A 21,423-nucleotide genomic window follows, 5' to 3' on the forward strand; every position below is an offset into this window, starting at 1 on the left:
TTGTGAGCACATGGGCCTTGCCCCACCTGGACCTCGGATGCTCTGATGTCTCCCGGAATGTGTAGTCGCCTCACACTCTTCAGTGAGTGCAGGGAGGCTTGAGCTTGACTGTTTCTTACTGCCCAGGGATGGGTGTGCTAACATAATGATTCACACCTGTGTGCTGCCCAGCCAGCCCTGAGCCCTGGTGGAAATCACCCTAGTGATTATCTCTTCAAAACTGGCACACCCACCTCAACCTCCTCTTCCTAATCCACTGAAATCTGATGCCTCTTACATCCCTTAATATGCAAGACACTTACAAACGGAGAAACAGCAGCCCTGTCACCGTGGGCAGAACCACTGAGCAGGGACCATACTCAGTGCTTTCCAGAGATCAAGGGAGGGTGCTAAGTCAGTACCAGGCCCTGGAAACAGCCATTCCCAGCCCACAGACACCTGGTTTTCTAGCTCCCTGCGGCTGGGCACTTGGGCACATGTACGTTCTGGGAATTCCACCATAACAACTCAATCTCCTGCGGATAGAATATGACTCAAAAAAAGATAATGGCCCAGTCCTCTAGGGTCCATTGGAAATGGGAACCCCCTTCTGTGGGGGGCCTTCTTCAGCAGTGCAGCCTGGGAGGGGGAGATGACAGCTTGGAGGGGTGCAGGAGAGGGCGTGGGGAGGGCAGGGGCTCAGTCCTGGGAGCCACACCCAGAAACTGCCCAGTTGGGCAGAAGGCCATTAGACTTACTGAGAGACCTCCTCAGTTTTTGTTTGTCTGTTTGTTTTTTAAATAAATAAAGAAAAGAGAAACAAGGCAGGCAAGATATGGATCTGGTAAATTTTACCGGCAGGCATGATTTTGATATATTTTTCAATGCATTTGCAAAACTTGCCTAGTGAATTTGCCTCACAGTGTAGGCTCTGCCTCTCACGCTGCCCCTGTTCCAAGGGACTAAAATTCCACACAATTATTCCCATCTCCATTATGAATTGCTTTTCACTCTCTGCTGCTCTTGTCATCAAGATTCTCTAATCAATACCCTCAATTTCAGAAAAAAACAAAGGAACAGAGAAAGTAATGGCTTGCTGGAGTTAAGAAATCCTGCTAAGGGAAGCCCCAGTAGCAGCTGGGTCCTTGCAGGCAGATACATATCGTGCTTCCTTATTTAAAAAAATAAGCTTCGGTTTAATGTAATTAAACACTCTATGTTTAAGCTACATGTGGTTTGAATGGTTGTGTTAAAAAGAAAAAACACCCTCAAAGGGGAACAATGAACCCAGGATTATTGCTTTGGCACAGAAAGGAGGAAACAGGTTTACTACCCAGGCCCTCACCCACTGTTCCCTAAGGAGCAGGAGCTGGGTGGGAGGGGCCCAGGCCTGTGTGCAGTGACACCACTAGAACCAGGAGCCGGGTGGCCAGTGGCTGGGGGCGGAGGGGGTTGGGGAGGGCTTCAGCAGGGCAGGGAACTAACCCAGCCAGTGAGAGCTGGTGCCCAGGACTGGCGAAGCCGGGGAGGCTGAGTGGCATGCCTCCATCCTGGTTCCAGATCTGCCCCTCACTTGTCCTGTGCATCAGGGAGTGTTTTAAAGACCTCAATAGCCTCATCTGAAAAACGGGGATCATAATGCAGACCTAACTGTTGTGAAAAGTCAGAAGACCCCTCCTGCCATGTGTGCCTACCACGGTGGGTGGTCAGTAAGTGGCATCTCTTGAATCACCTACCCTCTCTTTGTTTTCCACAGTGCCCAGTGGCAGGTATTTGTAAAAGAGACCACAGTGATGATTTTTCTGCTTATAAAGGCGACTGATTCAAAAGTGGGCTCCAACCCCAATCTGCACCTCCACACACAGCCTAGAAATAGCACCACACCCTCATTAGCACTCAGACTCACAGCGCGGCAGATGAAGAGCACAGAGGGTAGCAGAACACAAGGCAATGCATGAGCCCCTTGGAGAAAGGGTGCGAGCTACAAAAATATTAAACCTCACTAGGAGATGTGGGCACAATCACACTGAGGTAATTACCAAGGCCTTGAGCTGTGAAGCACCAGAAAGCCATCCAGACACCTAGGAATCGCCCACCTTGCACGTGGCCATGTGTCTTCCACACCGAGACAGATATGTGTATGTATAATCAGCCCATTCAAAGCTCCCAAAGTGGGAGGCAGTGCTCTGTTGTAAAACAAAACTGAGATGAAATAGCCATCATCCTTTCAAATATCCTCTGAGAGTTTGGTATTTGAGGCACATCCTGTGATGTACTTCTCTCTGACCTCAAACACTTTGATTCTTTTTTTCAAGTTCACATAAAAGACAGAAGAGGCTCAGTTTGGTCTACTATACCACCAGCCTCCACTGAATCTGAATTCTTTGCTGGTGTGGAGAATTCGTTGTTACTCCAGATAATTAGAAAGTGGAGATAAAGAGCCATTCCGTTAGAGAGGCCTAGTCCTCGGAGACTTTGGCTCCTTATTTAAAAGCAGGTCAGTTCTCACCATCCCCACAAGGCTTTCCAGGGGTACACTCAGATACTCAAAGTCCCATCCTGACATCCTCTCCTCCCATTCACAATACACTTGCAGAATGTGAAAATATGGCTTGTCCTGAAGGCTCACAACAAATGCTTCAATTTTCTATTCTCCAAATAAAAATCAATGGCAACGGAGAGGTAAAATCAATGTCTAGCGCTCTGTAGAGAGAAGTCCCCCCGCCCCATCTCTTGCCCACAGAACAATAAATCAGACCTCGCCATCCCGACTGGCAGCAAATCCCCTCTGCAGGTCGTGTGACTTTCTGTCCACCCCTCTGTCTCTTACAAGGGTGTTTTATTTAAGAAGACCCAAGAGAATATTTTTAAAAACCTAAGTCACTAAAAATAACATATGGCTGTGTTAAAAATTCCTCTTCCCCAAACAAACCCATTTTCCAGGGGGATCTTTGGCATCGACGACCAGAGTTTGATTTAACTGTCTCCCTAAGGACCCATTTTCCATTATTGAGCCTTAGAGAATGCGCAGGTATCCCAGACAACCAATGACAGGCTTCCTGTCACCACAGATTAGCTTGCATTCTCTAGACTTCCTTGTAAATGGGAATCATATAATATATACTCCTTTTTAAGATTGGTCTGTCTTCTTTCACTCAGCACACTTATGACATTCATTCATGCTGCCACATGTATCAATAGCCTACTTCTTTTTATTGCTGAGTGGTGTTCCATTATAATAGAGAGACCACATTTGGTTTATCCATTCATCGGTTGATGGGTATTTGGGTTGTTTCCAGCTTTTTGCTACAGCAAATAAAGCTGCTATGGACATTCATGAGTGAGTCTTTGAATGGACCTGTGCTTTCATCGCACATCCTAGGCACGGATCTTTTGTTGGACGTATGTTTCGCAAATATTTTCTCCCAGTGTGTCTTGTCTTTCTACTTTCATAGCAGTGTCTTTTGAGGGTCAAAGTTTTTAATTTTGATTATATCTAATTTGTTGATCTTCTCTTTACTTTGGTATTTATAGTTCAGGGTTTTTGTCTTATTTAAGAAATCTTTGTCAAATCCGAGGTTACTACTCTTGTTTTCTTCTAAATGTTTTATAGTCTTGGCTCTTATATTTATGATTCATTAGTTTGTAGAATCAGAGAAATACTCATTTCTAAATATTAACTGAAGAGAATTAAATAATAACAATATGAATTTTTATATAGGCACCACCTGAGAATCAAGCTTTGACAGAAACAAACCACTGGGCAAAAACTATGAATGGAAAGAAATATGTTGAAATGTCTTGATTCCTATTTTAAGACTATATGACCATGGTTTATTTCTTGTTTCTTTTTACTTTCTATGTGTTCTGTAACAAGCATCGTCTATCATTATAAAAAATTGCAATATTGTAAAAAAGTCATTTAAGAGAAGGCTTCCCGCTTCCAAGCTGGCTTCACAATGCTCTTTAGTGCATGAATGGCCCCTTTTGAGGAGCCAGGAAGGTGAGCACACTGCCAGGCTCCCCCTTTCCCAAGCTTAACGGCAGGCAGAGGTGTAATAAGGAATTTCCAAAGGAAAGTCTCCGAAGAGAATGTGAGTTTAGCTGAAGCCGCTAGGAGAAACCAAAGACAAAACCAAACGCAACCCGGATAAAGAAAGAGAACCACAGCAGAGGGCAGGCTGGTTGCCTGGCTTGCTCCACCCCCAAAATTGCTTGCCCTGAGTTCTGCGGTCACAGACCTGTGTACCAAACCGCTAGCTTCACTCACTCAATCTCTGCCAGCTAGGAAAGCTAATGAAATTCTCTCCCTGATGTGCTCACTGTCCTTTTATCTCAATCTGCTTGCAAAGGCAGCCTAAGTCTGAAGCCTTATAATCAGCCCACGGCTGGTCCAGCCGCCTCTCTGTGTGTGTGCACTCCTGCCTGTCTGGCGGCGGGATTTGCCTCTTGAGCTGCTGCAGAGGCCAGATTGGCTGATGGAATTGCCTACAGATGTTTCTCAGAGAGAAAGATTACTTCCCTGATTGATGAGTATATAGAGTTGTCAACATGGTCTCCATGGTCAGAGGGGACCCCTGAAGTACAATGTGGAAAGACAGATGTTTCATCTGGGAAGGTGTCCAAGACCCTAAGAAGAGGTATGCATTTGGCTGATATGGCGGGCGGAGTCATTCAGGCTCTGAGGGGGAGAGGAGGGAAGCTGGACCCACAGCCACAGCCAACACCACTGCAGGGCCTCCCGGGTTCAGGCACCTCCCAAATGGAGTGGCATGCCTCCTCAATCGGCCTCTTCTTTGGGCTGTTTTTCCAATGGACAAATAGACAATGTTATCAGAAATGGAGTCATCTTAGTCCTTACCTCCTGTGAGTCACAAAAGGGGCAGCAGAAAGGACACTGGAATCCTCATGCTAAACCTTACAGGCTTCCAATCAGACTGGGAAGGGACAAGGCACCTGGAGTAGCATGCAACTTTGGGGTTTGCTGGCTGACCTTCCAGAATGAATCAGGTAATAACAACAACTATTATCATAACTGTGTTAGTAATTGGAAGGTAACTATCATTATGTGACACTAGTTTATGTACTTTATATACCTTTACCTTATTGAACTCTCACACAAACATACACACAAAATACCCTAGGCAAGGGTTAGTAAAATTTACTACCCATAAGTCCTCTCTGCAAGAATTACCAGAGGATGTATTCCAGCAAATAGAAAAGAGGGGTGGGGTGAATAATTCATTAAACCCATTTTACAGATGAGGAAGCACAGATTCAGGAAGGTAAAGTAATTAATCAACCTCAGAATGGAGCCCAGATTAGTCTCATCCCCAAATCCATGCTTTAGCCACTGCAAGTCTGTGGTCACCAGGAGATGTGGGAGATGAATATTACACTTTCAACACAGCAAGAATGTGCTGGTGCTCCCAACACAGACATGTGGTGTGCCCAGAAAACCGCTATTTACACCTGGATATACCTGAATGCCAATGAGACTCCTGCCTCTGTCTCAAAGAGATTTGAGCTTAAAACTAAAAATCTCTTATCTGAAACTTCCAGAAAGGGCTGTATTCAAGGAGGAAACAGGCAGTGGGCTCTCCACAATCCACATACACACACACACACACACACACACACACATACACACATGTAGATATATGTCCAGCCGTGGCAAACTATGGCCTGCGGGCCGGATCTGGACCGTTTGAAATGAATAAAACTAAAAAAAAAAAAAAATACCATACCCTTTTATGTAATGATGTTTACTTTGAATTTATATTAGTTCACACAAACACTCCATCCATGCTTTTGTTCCAGCCCTCTGGTCCAGTTTAAGAACCCATTGTGGCCCTCGAGTCAAAAAGTTTGCCCACCCCTGATATATACACACATACACATGTATACACATACACACACACACAACCAGGTGGCTCAACAACCCAGAGCACTGGCCCAAAGTGTATTTAGTATTTGCAGCAAAAGAGGACATATCGTCCCTCCTTCCGAGAATGAAGAAATCAAGTGTGGCAGGAGACACTAGGATAGTTTTCTCAGAGTATGTATGTCTTAAAAGGAATTTCTAATAAAAAAAAATATGTTTATATCCCATTCCACAGCAAAATTGATTTTCGCTGAGAGTGGAAACAGGGTCTCTTGTTGACCTCTCTGGCCTCAGGGCCTAACGTGAACCTGGCACGCAATAGGTACCCCATGCCTTTCTGTGGGAGGACAATGAATGAGGATAGACAAGGACAGGTCAGTGGAGAGGCCAACATGAAGTAGTGATAAAGAACATAAGCGGTGGAGCTAGACAGCCCTGGTTTGAATCATGGCTGCCGCTCACTAGATATACAAGCAAATCGCCAACGCCTCTCTCTGCCTCAGTTCTCCCATTTTTAGAGTGAAGACAAAAATAAACACCCACTTGGCAAAATGGCCGCGAGACTTCAAGGATGGGGGTGCTGAGCACAGTGCCAGGCACATGCTTGGGCTTTGGGGTGAGATCTCTTTACTTCCAGGAAGAGCACTCCTGTCTGAGGGAACAGCAAAGCATGCGGGTCTCACAGACACAAAGGCCGATTACGAGGCGAGCATCGGGCTAGGTCTGCTGCTGCAGGCACCAGGCTTGCAGAGGCCCAGGGGGTGGAGGCTCTGCTCTTGTCACTCCTGCTCTTGTCACTCCAGGTCGTTTCCCAGGACAGAGCTCCTCAGGCAGGGTCAGAGGAAACCAGGTAGGGGGTTGAGGGAAATTAAAACACGTTCCTCGCCAAGTTGCTGAACCCAGAACTGGGAGTCCTAACTCCTGCGCCCGTCGCACACCTCTCTGCTGTCCAGGCAGTGTGAAGAGAGGGGCGGCATAGGCACTGAAGTCACCTTTCTCCCCCCACCACCCCTGTCCAACCCTACCCTTTAAAAAAGCCTGTTTTTTGGGTCTGTGTCTCTGCTTTCTTGCTTTGAGTACTTCTGCAGGACGGAAGGCAGAAGTAGCCTGAAATCGAAGGCTCTTTCTGTCATCAGTAAAAGCCTACGCCCACTGGCTGGATAATGCTGGGAGTGGGTGGAGGGCGGCAAAGGCTTCAAGGACCCTGAAAAACAGTGGGGAGACGTCCCCTGGGCTGGGGAAGAGAGACTATCAGAAGCTGCCCCCTGTGGGAAGAGCAAGACACGTTATCAGAAGGAATGGTGGTGTGCTGGACACCTAGCCAGGCAAAGATGCCACATTCTTTATCAGTGATGGCGAACCTTTTGAGCTCGGCATGTCAGCATTTTGAAAAACCCTAAATTAACACTGGTGCCATGTCACATATAGAAATTTTTGATATTTGCAACCATAGTAAAACAAAGACTTATATTTTTGATATTTATTTTATATATTTAAATGCCATTTAACAAAGACAAATCAACCAAAAAAAATGAGTTCGTGTGTCACCTCTGACACGCGTGTCATAGGTTCGCCATCACTGATCTATATGGTCATGGCACAGACAATCCCTGGTGGGAATGTCAGTGGCAACCGGGAGACTAAAGGTCCAGTCAGTGTTTTGTTAGCTACAAGCTTCCTGGGTCCTGGGGTCATTCTGGGAGGAGGGACAGTGCCAATAATGACCAAGAAAGGGTTTTCTGTTCCTCTGCTCAGATGAGGGCTCAGAGTCAAGTAAAGTTGATGTAAAGGAAATAAAGATATTGACATTCTTTGCCAATCTGTGTCTGAGAACCACAGCAGAAGTGCAGGTACCAAATCCCATATGAAACCACGGCACGAACACCCACTCTGCCTCTGCCTCCTACCCACCAGTCAGCGATGGCACACCCCCATATCCACCAGATGGAGAGCACCCCCGACCTCCTGCCTTTACCTGGGGAGCAGGTGCTTGCGGCTGACACACAGGGCCGTCTGGTAGTCCTGGGTCACACACACCTTGTGGGGGCTGCACTTCACCTTCAGGCAGGGGTCTTTGGATGCGTCCAGGGCTGAGGCAAAAAAGAATAGACACGGGCGGTTAGAACCTCCAGGGAACATCTAATTTCTATTTCTACTCAAATAGATGTGTGGGACGTAAACACACCATGCGTTTGCACTCTGCGCTGTTTTCTTAGACTGCAGGAGATGGGAATGGAACCGACACGGGGGAATTCCGTGTCTACTTCACATGTTTTCTTCACATCAGGAAAGTGATTCCATTGTGCCGTGGGGACCCGCAGCATCTTCATCTTCGGCAGAAATTACTTTTAAAATCCTCTAAATCCTACATGCTCTAAGGACCAAGAGCTATTCTCCCTCCTTGGTTATTTGTCTGCCATTGCTGTTTATGACTTCATCCGTGCCTAATTTTACTTATTTCCGACAACAGAAAAAGTCCTTGAGGACAGAGTTTTTTGTTCTTGTTTCTTCAGGGACTTCAGTTCAATCCGATGGACGCTGTGCATAAATAAGCCTATTTTAAGTTTTGTGAAGAACTTCCAGATGCACAAACAGTTCTGCGCCACACACAGTTACAATACAAGAGGGAGGGGGAAACGCTTCCCCATAAATATTTATTGTGCAGGGAGAATTAGATAAGGGCCATGACGGGCATGTAAAGTGATAACAGAGCTGGAGAGAAAAACAGAGATCAATTTCTGGGGCAAGGATTAATGAAGCATTAATATGTGAATTGGATTTTGAAGGATGGGGAGGATTTTGAAAAGCCAAGAGAGAAAAGACACCCGAGGCCGGGTGGCCACATCCGCCAATGAAAGGAAGCATGTCTGGGCAATCATAAGATATTCCATCTGACTAGTAAGTGAGCTTTATGCCTGGGAATAATGACAGCGAGGACAAGCCGCTGGAGAAAGAGTCTCCAAGGACAGCAGTTCCTACAAGGCAACACTTCCTAGAACAGGCAGAGCAGCAGGCCCCAGCTCATTAGCACCCCACCTGCTGAGGTGGCTCCTCATCGAGGCAGAGAAGTGACCACAGGGGAGTCTCTGCAAAGCAAAAGCAATTGTGCCACCTCCTACCTGCAGGGCCTGACACCTGTGAGGCTACAGCTCTCTCATAACTGCTCTCCTGGGCCAGGGAGGTGAGTTTCCCCGTGTCCTCGCCACCAGACATTTGGTTAAAAAAATCAGCTTCCAGAGCAGGGACAGCAAAACTGCCACAAGAAATGCCATCCTTCCTCCACCACGGGTCCCTCCCGCTCACCATCTCCCTGCACACAGGCAGTCATTGTTCCTCAGCCCGCCCAGGCCCAGAATCTCAGCACCATTTTCCACAGACGGCTGCTGGGAGTGTCTCCAGGGACCTGAACACAAACATCCAAAGGCATTTCTGCTGCTTGCACCGCTCAGGGTGCGCCCTCTGTGCAGCAGCCTCAGCGCTGGAAACAGAAGCCAGGTGAGTTGTTAGGCCAGTCAGGTTGGCAACAAGGCTGCATCCTGGTCGGTCCCAGGGGAGCCACCTGGCAGAGCTTACTTCCCAAGGAACTGCTGGAGCTCAGCAGGAGGAAATGAGCTGCCAGATAAGAGAGAGGCTGCATGGAGCTCCCTGGAAAGAGGGCTCACTCTGAGCTCCTGAGCTGAGGGCTGCCTCCTGCACTCTGGGTCTGCCTCACGGGGCTGGGCTTTCTGGGTGGATCCCTCTTGGTCCTGAGGACTTCCATACAAGACTCCCCAATGCTGGTGTGCCTCAGGCCGCCCTGTCCCCCACCCACCAATCCAGGTGGCAGTCCAACCAATTTGACTACTTTCCAAGACACATCCAAACCTGAACCCACAATGAAGACTTGATGACCAGGTGACAATTAATGAGGACCACGCTGGCCCTTAGCTGCCCCTTCTCACACTCCAAAACACCTCGGATGAAGTACACTTAGGGATCTCAAGAAACTTGGGGCCAGACCACTGGCAGCCAGGCCACAGGTGCCAGCCGAGGCTTCCCTGGCAGGTGCCACATAACCCTGGGGTTTTCACTGGAGACAGCTCAGAGATGGAGACTAACAGGCTGGCCTAGAGGGACGGTGCCACAACCTGCAGTACTACATGAGAAGCTTTATGGCCCAATTCGAGCTTCTTTCTGCTTCTGCAGCCAACTTTACAACCATGCCATGTCCCCAGGGCAGCCTGCGGGGCCTCACTGGACAGTGCGGTCCCAAGGCATGTCCGTCAGCTGACATCATGGGGAAGAACACAGACTCTCAGCCCCATGTTTCTGAGTTTGAAAGCTGGCTCTGCTGTTTACCAACCTTTCCCTTCCTCGGATGCCTCTTCTGTTAAATGGGGTAATAACTGTACTTACTGTTGCTTTTCGTTATCGTGAGGATTAAATGAGTTAATATTTGTAAGTACTTAGAAAAGACCTGGTACATGTAAGTGCTTAGCACAGACATCTTAGGTGTTTGTTAATTTAGTGTGTGTCTGTCTTTTGTCCTCAGACTGAATAATAAGCCTCCATAATAACAAGAACAATAGCTAACACTTGGCCTGTGCTTTTGACATGCAGGCAGTGAACTAAGCCCTCTAATTGGATTACCATATTTCATTCTCACAACATCCAAGAAGGTAGCTGCTGCTGATATACCCATCCTATCTAATAAAGACGGAATATACAAATTGACCATCACTTTGTGACAAAGATGGCGGCGCCCACAGCCAATAAAGAGGGAATATGCAAATTGATGCAACAAAGATGGCGGTGGCTGGGACGGATGCTTGCATCATCGCCATGGCAACAATACAGGTGTTCCACCCTGCCCCGGCTGCTCCGGGCCTCTGGGCAGTGCGCAAAGGTGGAAGGCAGCTCCGGGCTGGAGCAAAGGCGGTGCCGGCAGCCAGGGGAAGGAAGGCCTATTCTTGCACGAATCTTCGTGCATCGGGCCTCTAGTTTTACAAATAAAGGTCTGAAAGAGAAGTCCCTGGTGAGAGGAGCAGAGGGTATCTGACATCTGGTGCGGGGCTCCAGGACCCAAACTCCTTACCACCACAAGCCAGCAGCAGAGGATCACCTGGGATCTCCTTTTTTTTTTTTTTTTTAAAGTTTTTATTGATTTTTAAAGAGAGGAATGGAGAGGAAGAGATGGAGGAAGAGAGGAAGAGAGAGAGAGAGAGAGAGAGAGAGAGAGAGAGAGAGAGAGAGAGAGAGAGAGAGACTTGAAAGAGAAACATTGATTGACTGCCTCCAACATGCACCCCAATCAGGCATCAAATTTGCAACTTGGGCATGGCCCCTGACCAGGAATCGAACCGGCGACCTATCTGTGCACAGGACAGTGCCCAACTAACTGAGCCACACCAATCAGGGCTAGGATCTCCTTTTAAAAGCTGCTGTGGCCCTCACCTCACAACATATATAAAGCCAGATGCGCCACGTACCTGAGAGGCCTTCTGGCAGAATGAGTGTTAAGGGGTAAAAGCAGGGGCAGCCAGAGGCCTGGTGCTGCCTCAGCTGGGTCACACACACACCACCCCAGAAGGTAGGGTGCCAGCTCTGGGTAAGTGTGCCCTCTGCATACTCCCTCTGAATGCAGCCACCACCCAAAGGAGTCAACTGACCAGTGGGTGTTCCATTTTCTTTCTGCAACCTTGCCATCTATCACCCTAGCATTAGGCTACTAGTACCGTAGGTCAACCACCCCTCTCCGCCCCCCCCCATGCTTGACGCTAGCATTACTAAAACAAACAAAAAACTCCAACCAAAACAATAAATAAAAATCATAAGTTATTTAACTGTCTTAAAATTTGCATATAAAAATCAAGTAGGCTAAAAATTAATTATCAGGGACTGAATACTTCAAACACATATGCGAATTATTTAAATGAACTTCACAGAACAACAAAACAGTATCAGATCATGCTGTCAGAGTTTATTTAATCACCAGGATTCATCTTGTTTTGAAAAACAGCAACATTGGAATTTAAAGGGGATGTGGATGGTTAAAGGAGTGTGTGGGTTTCATTTAAATGCAGCCTCGGTAAGCTTTCCCAGCAGCCCCAAGGCTCAGGTGACACTCCTGAAAGGTGACACTTATGAAAATCACCCAGCACAGGTTTCGGACAGAGCCATGTGGCTCCACTTCTAAAGGGAACGATAAGGCATCAGAATAGTAAGTGGAAGAGGCTCTTTAATAAGGTGCCGGGAAATGGTGCAGGTGCGGAGGGAAGGGGCGCCAGGAGCTGAGTGTCAGGGACAACCCCGACCAGCTCCTTGTCCAGGTGCTAATGATTTCCAGAGACCGTACTCTAGCGTTTGCTCACTGAGCACATGCCTCGTGTTAGGATGCTGCAATCCCCGTAAGTCGGCAAAGCCGACCACGTCCCCTGTGCCTCTTCTGTCTCAATAACCTGCAGGACTTACGTGGACTTAGACAGGACACTGAGCCTAGCACAGAGCAGATTCCCACAGAGGTCAACGTCATCTTTCCTGCCCATGAGCTAGTGTCAACTGGCACATGATTCATGTCCAATTAATTTTTAATATTTTTTACAAAAGCTTTTCTCAAAGAAAAAAATGAATTAATTTAAAGAGAGATTTGTTGAGCAGGAAAACATTGAATTCGAAAGCCAATTAATTATAGGTTACATGTAATTTTAAAATTAATTTTATTCTTTAAGCTCACGGCTTGATCTCAATTAAGGTACTGTAGTGATATTTTAATTATCCTAATTGTTTCCGAACTTGTTTTCAGTTCGAGTTATTTTTTAATTAGCTGCATTGCTTTTAAAATCCTGACTCAAGCCTTTTCGCTGTCCTTGGGCACATCCTGCAAAGCTCACAGGCAAAGGGCCATCCCAGCTGTCGCAGCCGAGCGGGGACCCCCTCGGAGACGCTGGGAGGAGAGGATGTTCCATTTTGTGCTTAGCCCTAGGGTCCCTGAGAGCCACCAGGGCGAGTGACGCATGCTTGTGTCTATTCCACTAACACTTGCAGGGCCTCCATTCTGTGCAGGCCCATTTTGGCAGGCAGGATCCAGCCTTCCCAGGGGTCGGGGAAGACTTCCTGAGGAGACTGACATCTATGGAGAAGTGGGCTCAACCCTCATAAAAGATTGAGGAAGAACCTTCTGGATAAAAAGAAGCTCCCCTTCCAGACTCAAGAGAAACCATAGCAGACGTGGGACCTGCAGCATTTCACCGGCCAGGGCCCGGGGCAGGAGGGTGCGTGAGAAGGCTGGAGAGCGCGGCAGCCTCATGGCCGAGGGCCTGACAACCAATGAGGACACTGGGGCCACGCTCCCAAGCCCACCGTGACGACATCTTCCCATGCTGGGTATCTGTGGGCACCTGCTCTGTGGTAGAAGGGGCAGGAAGGGAAGACCTCTTACACACATTTTATGTGGAAAGTGGTCCTTTGCTAAGAATTTATATGCTCACACCCTCACCCTCCAAATGACAGCGGGGTCAGAATGGAGGTCCCAGTGCTCAGCCCCTATTGCCCATGTTTCCTCTCTGGGGCCATTAGCTGCACAGAATTCTGGGAGGCAACAAGCCTAGATGGTAAGACGGATCAGCCAAGACTTAGCCTAAAACAGCCCTGTCAACGTGTGGTCCACTCTGGTGACCCCTAGAAACTTGCTCAGACAAAAGGCCACTCGATTTGCTAACAGTCGACAATTTAATGACTGTCTGTTGTCTCCTTATTGCTTTTAAGGTTGCTCTCTGCCCAAATCATGCTCATCTGAAGTTCTTGTGAAGAGCAAAGACACTCCTAGTGACTCATTAGGAGTGACTTAATGGATGACTGACAACAAAATTACCCTAAACTGTTAAAACCTCAGCAAGCTCAGATCTCAAACATTTATTACAGCTTGTCTGTCCCCATGGTAACCTGTGCATGCATCTTGTTTCCACCCCACCCCCAACACACACACCCTCCAGAGGGTCTTGTTTACTAGCTGATTTGATAGAGCTTCACAGAATAAAAAATAGAAGATTCCACCCATAGTATTTTGCTGGAACCGGAGAAGTATGGCGGCGTGAAAAGCCTGTCATTGTTCTCAGCTTTCAAACCAAGGGGTGGGCCAAGTTCTCTGAGGTTGAACAAAGGGGCCTATTGGCCATGCATCTAAACAGGACAGACAGCTGAATGATGTGGATGGCTGAGCGTGTGTGCCCAGGGAGTGGGGGATGGGAGTGCGTGAGGACCTGGGACAGACAAGGACAAAGGGACACAGGATAGAAGTATACATCTGACCAAAGATACCCCTCCTGGGACAAGACCTTTCCTTTCCCTTTAAAACAAGGGTCTGAGGACTCATTTCTTTCTGTGTTAAAACTAAGAGTGCTACGCACAGGTGTAGGGGTGTGTGTGTGTGTGTGTGTGTGTGTGTGTGTGTGTGTGTGTGTTTCGTAGGGTGATATCAACTATTAACAGCCTTTTTTTGAGGTCAATTTTCAACCATGCTTTTAATGTTAAATATAGTTGGATGGGTGTGTGGGAGTTTATGATATTATTCCTTCAACTTTTGGGTATATTTAAACATTTTAATAACAAAAGGAAAGAAGGGTAGGAAATATCCTATGACTCACCAAGCAAATGATTTAGGCAAAAATGTGCATCTATAATAAGGGAAGATTATAAACAACTTGAATGTCCATCTGCATTAGACTGTTTAGCCTGCCATACTAAACTACCACAGATGGGGTGGACTGAATAACAGAAATGTATTTCCTCACAGTTTTGGAGGCTAGAAGGCTGAGATTAGGGTGTCAGTGTGGTCACTTTCTAATGAGAGCTCTCTTTCTGGCTTGCAGACAGCCACCTTCTTGCTGTGCCTTCACATGGCCTCTTCTAGGCCCCCCATGAGAGCAAGCGAGCTCTCTGATGTCTCTTTTTATAAGAACTCCTCTCCTCTCACCAGGGCCCCACCCTTATGACCTGATTTAACCTCAGTGACGTCCTTAGAGACCCCATCTCCAAGTATAGCCACAGAGAGGGTTAAAGCTTCAACACAAACATTCAGTCCATACACCATCTATAGGGAAATGGTTACCTTGATTACAAGACATCTGCTTATAAAATACAGGATATCCCCCCAAAATGTATACACTTTAACAGCTTAATTTTGAAAATGAACTGAATGTTAATTAACAATGACTTTATAATCATTTTGGGGGGGGATGCCCTGTATTATCCAGCTGCTATAAAGGAGAAAGTAGGTCTGTATATTCTAACACAAGTAGATGTTTACAATGCATGGAAAAAGCAAGTTAAAGATGAGAAAACTGATTTTAAATGGCAAAGGAACTTCCTGACTTCACATGGCAAAGCCAGTACTCACAACCAGGTCTGTTTACTTCTGAAGATGCCCTTTCCTGTTCCTACTGCGCTGCTCTGAAAAGAAGCGCCGCTCCAGCCTCCCCGCACTCACACACCGGTGCCCTCCCCTCCTGCTTGTCCTGTCTCCTGGGCCTACCCTGCAATACCCTGAGAGTGAATTCAGACTCCCCATCCCCCACCAACACCAATGCTGCCTGCCCCCGACTCCTCTAGAAACATCAGTCTCCTGCTTCCTGGAGAATCTTGTCTGACGCAGGGAGACAATGACAAGTCACGTCCACCAGGGGCAAGAGCAAGTGTCCAGCCTGTGAGATGCCGGCATCTGTCTCTGAGCTATGAGTTCAGGACACTCACGCCTGGTGGGACTAAAGGCAGCAGCCAGGAAGAGCTGTGTCCCTCTGCTCACATGCAAAACAAGACATAATAAAACATGGCTAATTCACACGTCCCGATCATTAGGAAAAAATGTATTAAGACAGGTCTGTGAGAGTAGCTGAGGGAATACACTCCATAAAATCATAGACCGCAAAACTTTACTAGCTCGGCCAGCCAATCCCTGCTTCTCCAAGCTGTCATCTCACACCTTCCCCTGTTCCCAGCTGCTCTGGGATGGTGAAGACAAGGAGCTCATTCCATGTTTTCACCAATAAACCAACTTCCCTTTCAAAACGGGATGGGGGACAGGAGGAAAAAGGACAGGAGGGGAGAAGAACTAAGTGGATAGGTGGGGAAGGATGGAACATTTTATTACATAATGTATCACTTAATTAGAGAGCTGACAAAGGAGACAGTGACATCCATCAACCTGTTATTATAATTTATCAGCGAGGAAACAGATTCTTTTATTACTGATTCACCAGGGAGAAAACTGACACAGAGATGTTAAGTAACTTGTCTGCGGTCACACAGCTGGTAAATCTGGATTTCAATCTGGGTAAAAGCTGATGTTCAGAGCCACTTGGCCAGTCATGAAAACAGTTTATGAGGGGGATAAAGGTAGTGGCTACAGTACCAAGCAGTTGCATACTGAACCCTTCTGTCACCTCCCCAAAGAATCATGCCACCCACAGCCTCCCAGAAATAACCTCTTACTGTGAAGAAAGCATGGCACTATCCAAACTCAAAGCTAGATGTTGGATATTTGAATAAACTTACATGACTTTACTACTGAATACAAAAGTCAACAATTCTCTTCAAGGCAATCCTGATGCCCAGTGAATGTAGTCTCTCCACGACTGAGGAAAGAACACCTGACAGGGACTGGGTAGCTCATGAGGCTCCTTCTGTGAAGGGTTTTTGAGGCGTGCATATGGCCACACTGATGGGAGCTACACAACACCCAGCATCAGACGGGACAGAGCAGTAGGAACATCAGGGCCTGAGAATTGCCTCTACTCTCAGTACAGGAACAAGACACCACCCACAGATAAGTCTGAACCTTCTCATTCATCAAAGTGGCCAGGAATTATTAAAATGTTATAACAGTAAAGATGCTTAGATTCTATTTCATTATAATTCACAGAAATTATTCATAAGGCATTTATGAATAAAGGAGAAAGGGAGAATTACTTAAACTACATAAAAACCAGTTCTATAACCTAGGAGAATAAGAGGACATTAATAGCACAGTAAAAATAAAATATTTCCAAGAAGAAAGTATACTTAAACGTACTGTAGCTCATAAAGTCCATCTTTTCTATCTGTGCTTCACTTCAATGCAATTAAAATTATTATAAAACACAGAGCTTTTCCCAGACCAAAGGCATCCTGAGAACTAACTCCTTTGGTGCCGATGAGCATAATTCTGCCATTATTTAGCAGCCACGGTTGTTGATCATGTAAGAATGGAGAAACTCAGCCACTCCACCAATTTCAAGGAAAAGGTTAAGTGAGCCCAGAAGAAACAAGCCCATGAGTGTGGGTCAGAGAGATGTGGTAGGGGAGACGCACAGCTGAGTCACCTCCTGCCGATGTAACCTTGATAGATTACTCAAGCCTCAGGATTCACACAGGTGCAGACAGACAGATCTTCTGCACTGGACTATTGTAAGGATCTAATTGGATAATGCCTAAGCATTGCCTAGCATGGGCCTGGCACATACTGTGTGTCAGTTATCATCCCCATCACTCTCACCAGCTGGCTCTCCAAACAGAGAAGTGGAAGTGCATGAAGGGCAAGGAACCTGGACATTTCAGAGACTCCAGATCCTGGAGCTGTGATGCTGTCCAGCCTTTACAATCCAGGTGGTAGACTCAGCTCCTCAAGAAGAAACACCCAAGCTTCATTTTGAATATCAGGGTCCACTTTACCCAGACAACTTTTGCTGATTAACTAGACCTCAGCACTGCTAAAATCATTTTGTGACAACTAGGAAGTTCGTACATCGCTAACAGAGCCGTGCTCTGCCGTGTCTCATCTCAGGTTATAAAGTCTGGGAATGAAGAATTAACAGCTCCCTCCTACACCCAAATTCTGTGCACTAAGAGCTCATACAACAGAACCTATACACAAGCCTACAGGTTATTTATGTTTGTTTATTTATTTGTTTTGAAAGAAGGTCTTTGGGCTTTGAAAGCCTCTCTTGGAGAGTCACGGAGTGCGAGTGTGAAGGTATCCTAAGGGCCTACATTCAGGCACCATTGGTAATCCAGAAAAGAAGAGAAAATAATTATGAAAAAGGAATCTGGCAGACACTTTGGAGACAAGACAGGGGCTTGAGTTCAGGGAGGTTGGTAACATGGGGCACGTTGGGGAGAATGGGCCGGCAAGGTTCTGCAGGGCGGGTTTGGTGTACAAGGCTGGGGCGTTCCAACCCTCAGTAAGCACCTGTCCGTGGGACTGCCTCCTGCCCTATCCTGCAGAGCCCGAGAGGGCAGGGGCGGAGTGAAACTGGAACAGTGAAGTTGACAGGGGAAGCCTGCCCCAGGCTGGAGACAGGGATGCTCATGTGACTTCTCAGAGTCTTGGATGAAGCTGCCACTCCCACAGTGCGGCATCGGCAGGCGTGGAGCCTCAGTGAAGAACTCCAGCGAGGCATCGTGCTGCTCATTCACCAGTCTCCTCCCCAACAAGTCAAAAATCAGCAAAAGTGGGGATGGAGGTAGTCCCACCCCAGGTATCTTCCACAGCCAGGTCTCCTTTCCTGTTTTCCACAGTCTAACCCCATCCTACTTCTCAGACTGTGGTGAGCCAAGGACAGTGCAAATCTACCATGGATCTCCCTGCAGCATCTGCTTTACTGGATGGTAGGTAACTTAAAACTACTATGGAATAGACTGCAAACTTCATATAAATCTGTCCAAAAGAGACTTCAAAAATGTATGTGCTCACAGTGAGTTCTGTCCCCTGGGCCTCAGAAGAGGTGCTTGCTCTTACTTACCCTTAGGGGTTCTTTGGTAGAAAAGTTTAAGAAGTGTTGAAAGCATTTAGCAAGTTTAAAGGACCTTAAAACAGCAATTTTCAACCTTTTCATCCATGGCACACATAAACTCATTACTAAAATTATGCAGTATATGAAAAAATATATTTTTTACCAATCTGACAAAAATAGGCATAATTTTGATAGATTTACAAAAAAAAATAATAATTGCCTACCCTTTTTGCTCCAAAGTGACTTTTTAAAAAAAAATCAGATGCCTATACTTGTATATAAGGATTTCTGGTACCAAGAATTAACCAATCAGATGCAACCATATTAAACAACATGACCAATAAGATGCAACTCTACTATATGATGTATAAATGTTTGTTTCAAGACAGGGCATTCACACTGGTCAGTTATTGTTGTGTTAGCTGTTGTCATTTTTTGATTTGAAAATCTAAAGGAAGAGAGGTTAGTGCCCCTGACTCAATAGTCAGATATTGCATGTTTCAAAAATTCTTGTGGCACAGCAGTTGAAAAATCACTGCCCTAAAATGAGGGAGCTCTCCGGGGTACTGATATCTAAAATGGAAAATCAATAGCAGTAAAACTACATACAAAGAACTCTCAGAAGCAAATTGTTCATTCGTGCAGGACCAGAATGCTGCTCCAGTTAAAGCTGGTTAATCAAAAATGTATCCTGTGCCCTGGAACAGAATCCCCATGCCATCTGTTTCCAGGGACCTCAGGCCCACTGGTGAAAAACCCTGGTTTTTTTTTTTTTTTTAGTAAATTGACCTTGCATAATTCAGAGCTTTTTGAGAGCCTTCAATGTGCCAAGCATTGGGTGAGGTTTACTAATGAGTTACAGGGTGTTTGTGGCTCCCCAGGTACGAATATCAAAATTAGAGCTGCTATTTCTTTCATCCCTCTACTGTTAATTTTTCGGAAACATTTGGCTCTGGATTTATAAATGGGAAATTGGAGACTATTCATTTCCAAATCTTTTCTTTCTCCAATCAGGGAAGGTTCATTTCTGCTTCCTCGGGATGGTTCCCAAGGTTATTAAATTCCATTCTTTAACTGATACCATTAAAGCAATCATGACAAAGTTAGCGCTGATTGGACCTTGGGTTTCCTGGGGTACCTTCTAAGCTGCTAGAAACTACCTCAAGCTGAGAGAAGAATGGCTGCATCGCCCACTGAAGGGTTCAGTAAGTGCTGTATCATTGAAGTCTATTGCATTCGTGTTATTCCTCAGTTTGCTCTTGTATCCCACACTGTTCACTCATTGCTAAAATACTTTCCCATGTGCATCCAAATAAGCTGAGCAATTCACAGTTTTAACCTTGCCCACAACCAGCTTTCTTTCCCGTCTGTCTCTTCACCAACACGCCACTCAATGGCCAATTGCCTGCCTTACACTATTCTAAGATAAGGCGTAGAGTGCTAATCAAAATATAAATCAGGTCTTAACTGTGCATGGGAGACAGAGGCAACGATAAATAATGGGCAAACACCAATGAGGTTTCCTAAAACATAGAATAAACACAAAGAGTAAAACATTTCATTTTCATTCTTCAGCAATAAATACTGAGAACTCAGCAGGAAAGATGGAGCAGGGAGATAGTCATCTTTAAATACCATAATGGCTGTAAAAATTTTTTCACTTAAGAAGGTAAATTGATGTTCTTGTTTTTGTTAAAATTATGAATTCTAATTTTTTAAAAGAGTTTCATGACTATGTCTACCAGAAACTTCCCTGCCAGAATTTGTAGGGAGCTGATATAGGATTAAGCCTCGGACTGACCTGTGGGCAAAGTCACAAACAATTCCCAGCTTAGAGGGCACAGTCCTCTTAGCATAATTAGGCTTGACCTTATGACACTCCCTGGATCTTATCTGGGAAGCTAATGGGCTGAGGAAGTGCAGGAAGTATAACCATGGTCAAAACAAGTGAAACTCATAAGAACTGTGTAACTAATGGAAACCACTACCTTGTTTACCTCTCACTATAAAATAAAGGCTCAGCTTGCCTTGGGATCTTTTTTCTCTGAGGCCTCAGCCAGGCACAGGGAAGATCCACGGAGACTAAGGAAAGCTAGAGAGTTCTGAACGCTGTCTCCGTGTAAAACATTCTTCGCCGACTCCGTCCACACCTTTGGGAACCCCTGGACAGCTGGGGCAGGCCCCCAGTAAAATTGAGTTTCCCTTCCCAGCCTATATTTTCCTCATCCTCCAATATTTGCCCTGCCTTTAGTTACATCGAACAACTCATAAACCTCAAACAGGTGCTGTGCTTTCATGCCTCTATAGCCCAGACTTCACTGTCCAATGCAAAGAATCAGTCCATTCTTATGACCACCTTATAAGGCCAATATTATCTCCACTTGAAAGATGAGGGGAAAATCAGAACTTGCCAAAGATCATGCAAATAATAAGTGGCCAAGCTGGGATGTGACTCCAAGTCAGTCAAAATCCAATAGAAGCCCCAGGTGACCAAAGACAGTGCCTGTGCTCCTCACCACTGCCTGCATGTCACGTAAACAGTGAAGTCTCTTGTATTCGTGTTGTTTCTCTGTTTGCTTGTGTTCTACACTGGTCAATCATTGCTAATATACTTTTCTACGTGCCTCCAAATAAGCTGAGCAATTCACAGTTTTAACCTTGAATTGCTTAGCTCCTAAACAGTGTCTGGAATATCATGGGGCTAAATGACAGTTGTTGAATGAGTGTGTGAATGGCCCCTGGCCCATGAACTTAGTCAATCCTCTATCCTTCTCTGTGAGGCCAGGGACCAAGTGTGGATCATCATTGCTGAACCTC

General features: G+C 46.1%; 1 protein-coding gene across 1 annotated transcript in view; it reads right to left on the minus strand.

Moving 5' to 3' along the window:
* Nucleotides 1–21,423, minus strand: part of SPOCK1 (SPARC (osteonectin), cwcv and kazal like domains proteoglycan 1) — a 500,524-nt gene that overhangs the window by 145,483 nt on the left and 333,618 nt on the right. Inside the window, exon 4 of the mRNA XM_059698456.1 lies at nt 7,839–7,953. Within this exon, the coding sequence (XP_059554439.1) occupies nt 7,839–7,953 (115 nt within the window). The remainder of the gene's footprint in view (nt 1–7,838; nt 7,954–21,423) is intronic.

The sequence above is a fragment of the Myotis daubentonii genome, chromosome 5, assembly GCF_963259705.1.
Source record: "Myotis daubentonii chromosome 5, mMyoDau2.1, whole genome shotgun sequence".
Lineage (NCBI taxonomy): Eukaryota > Metazoa > Chordata > Mammalia > Chiroptera > Vespertilionidae > Myotis > Myotis daubentonii.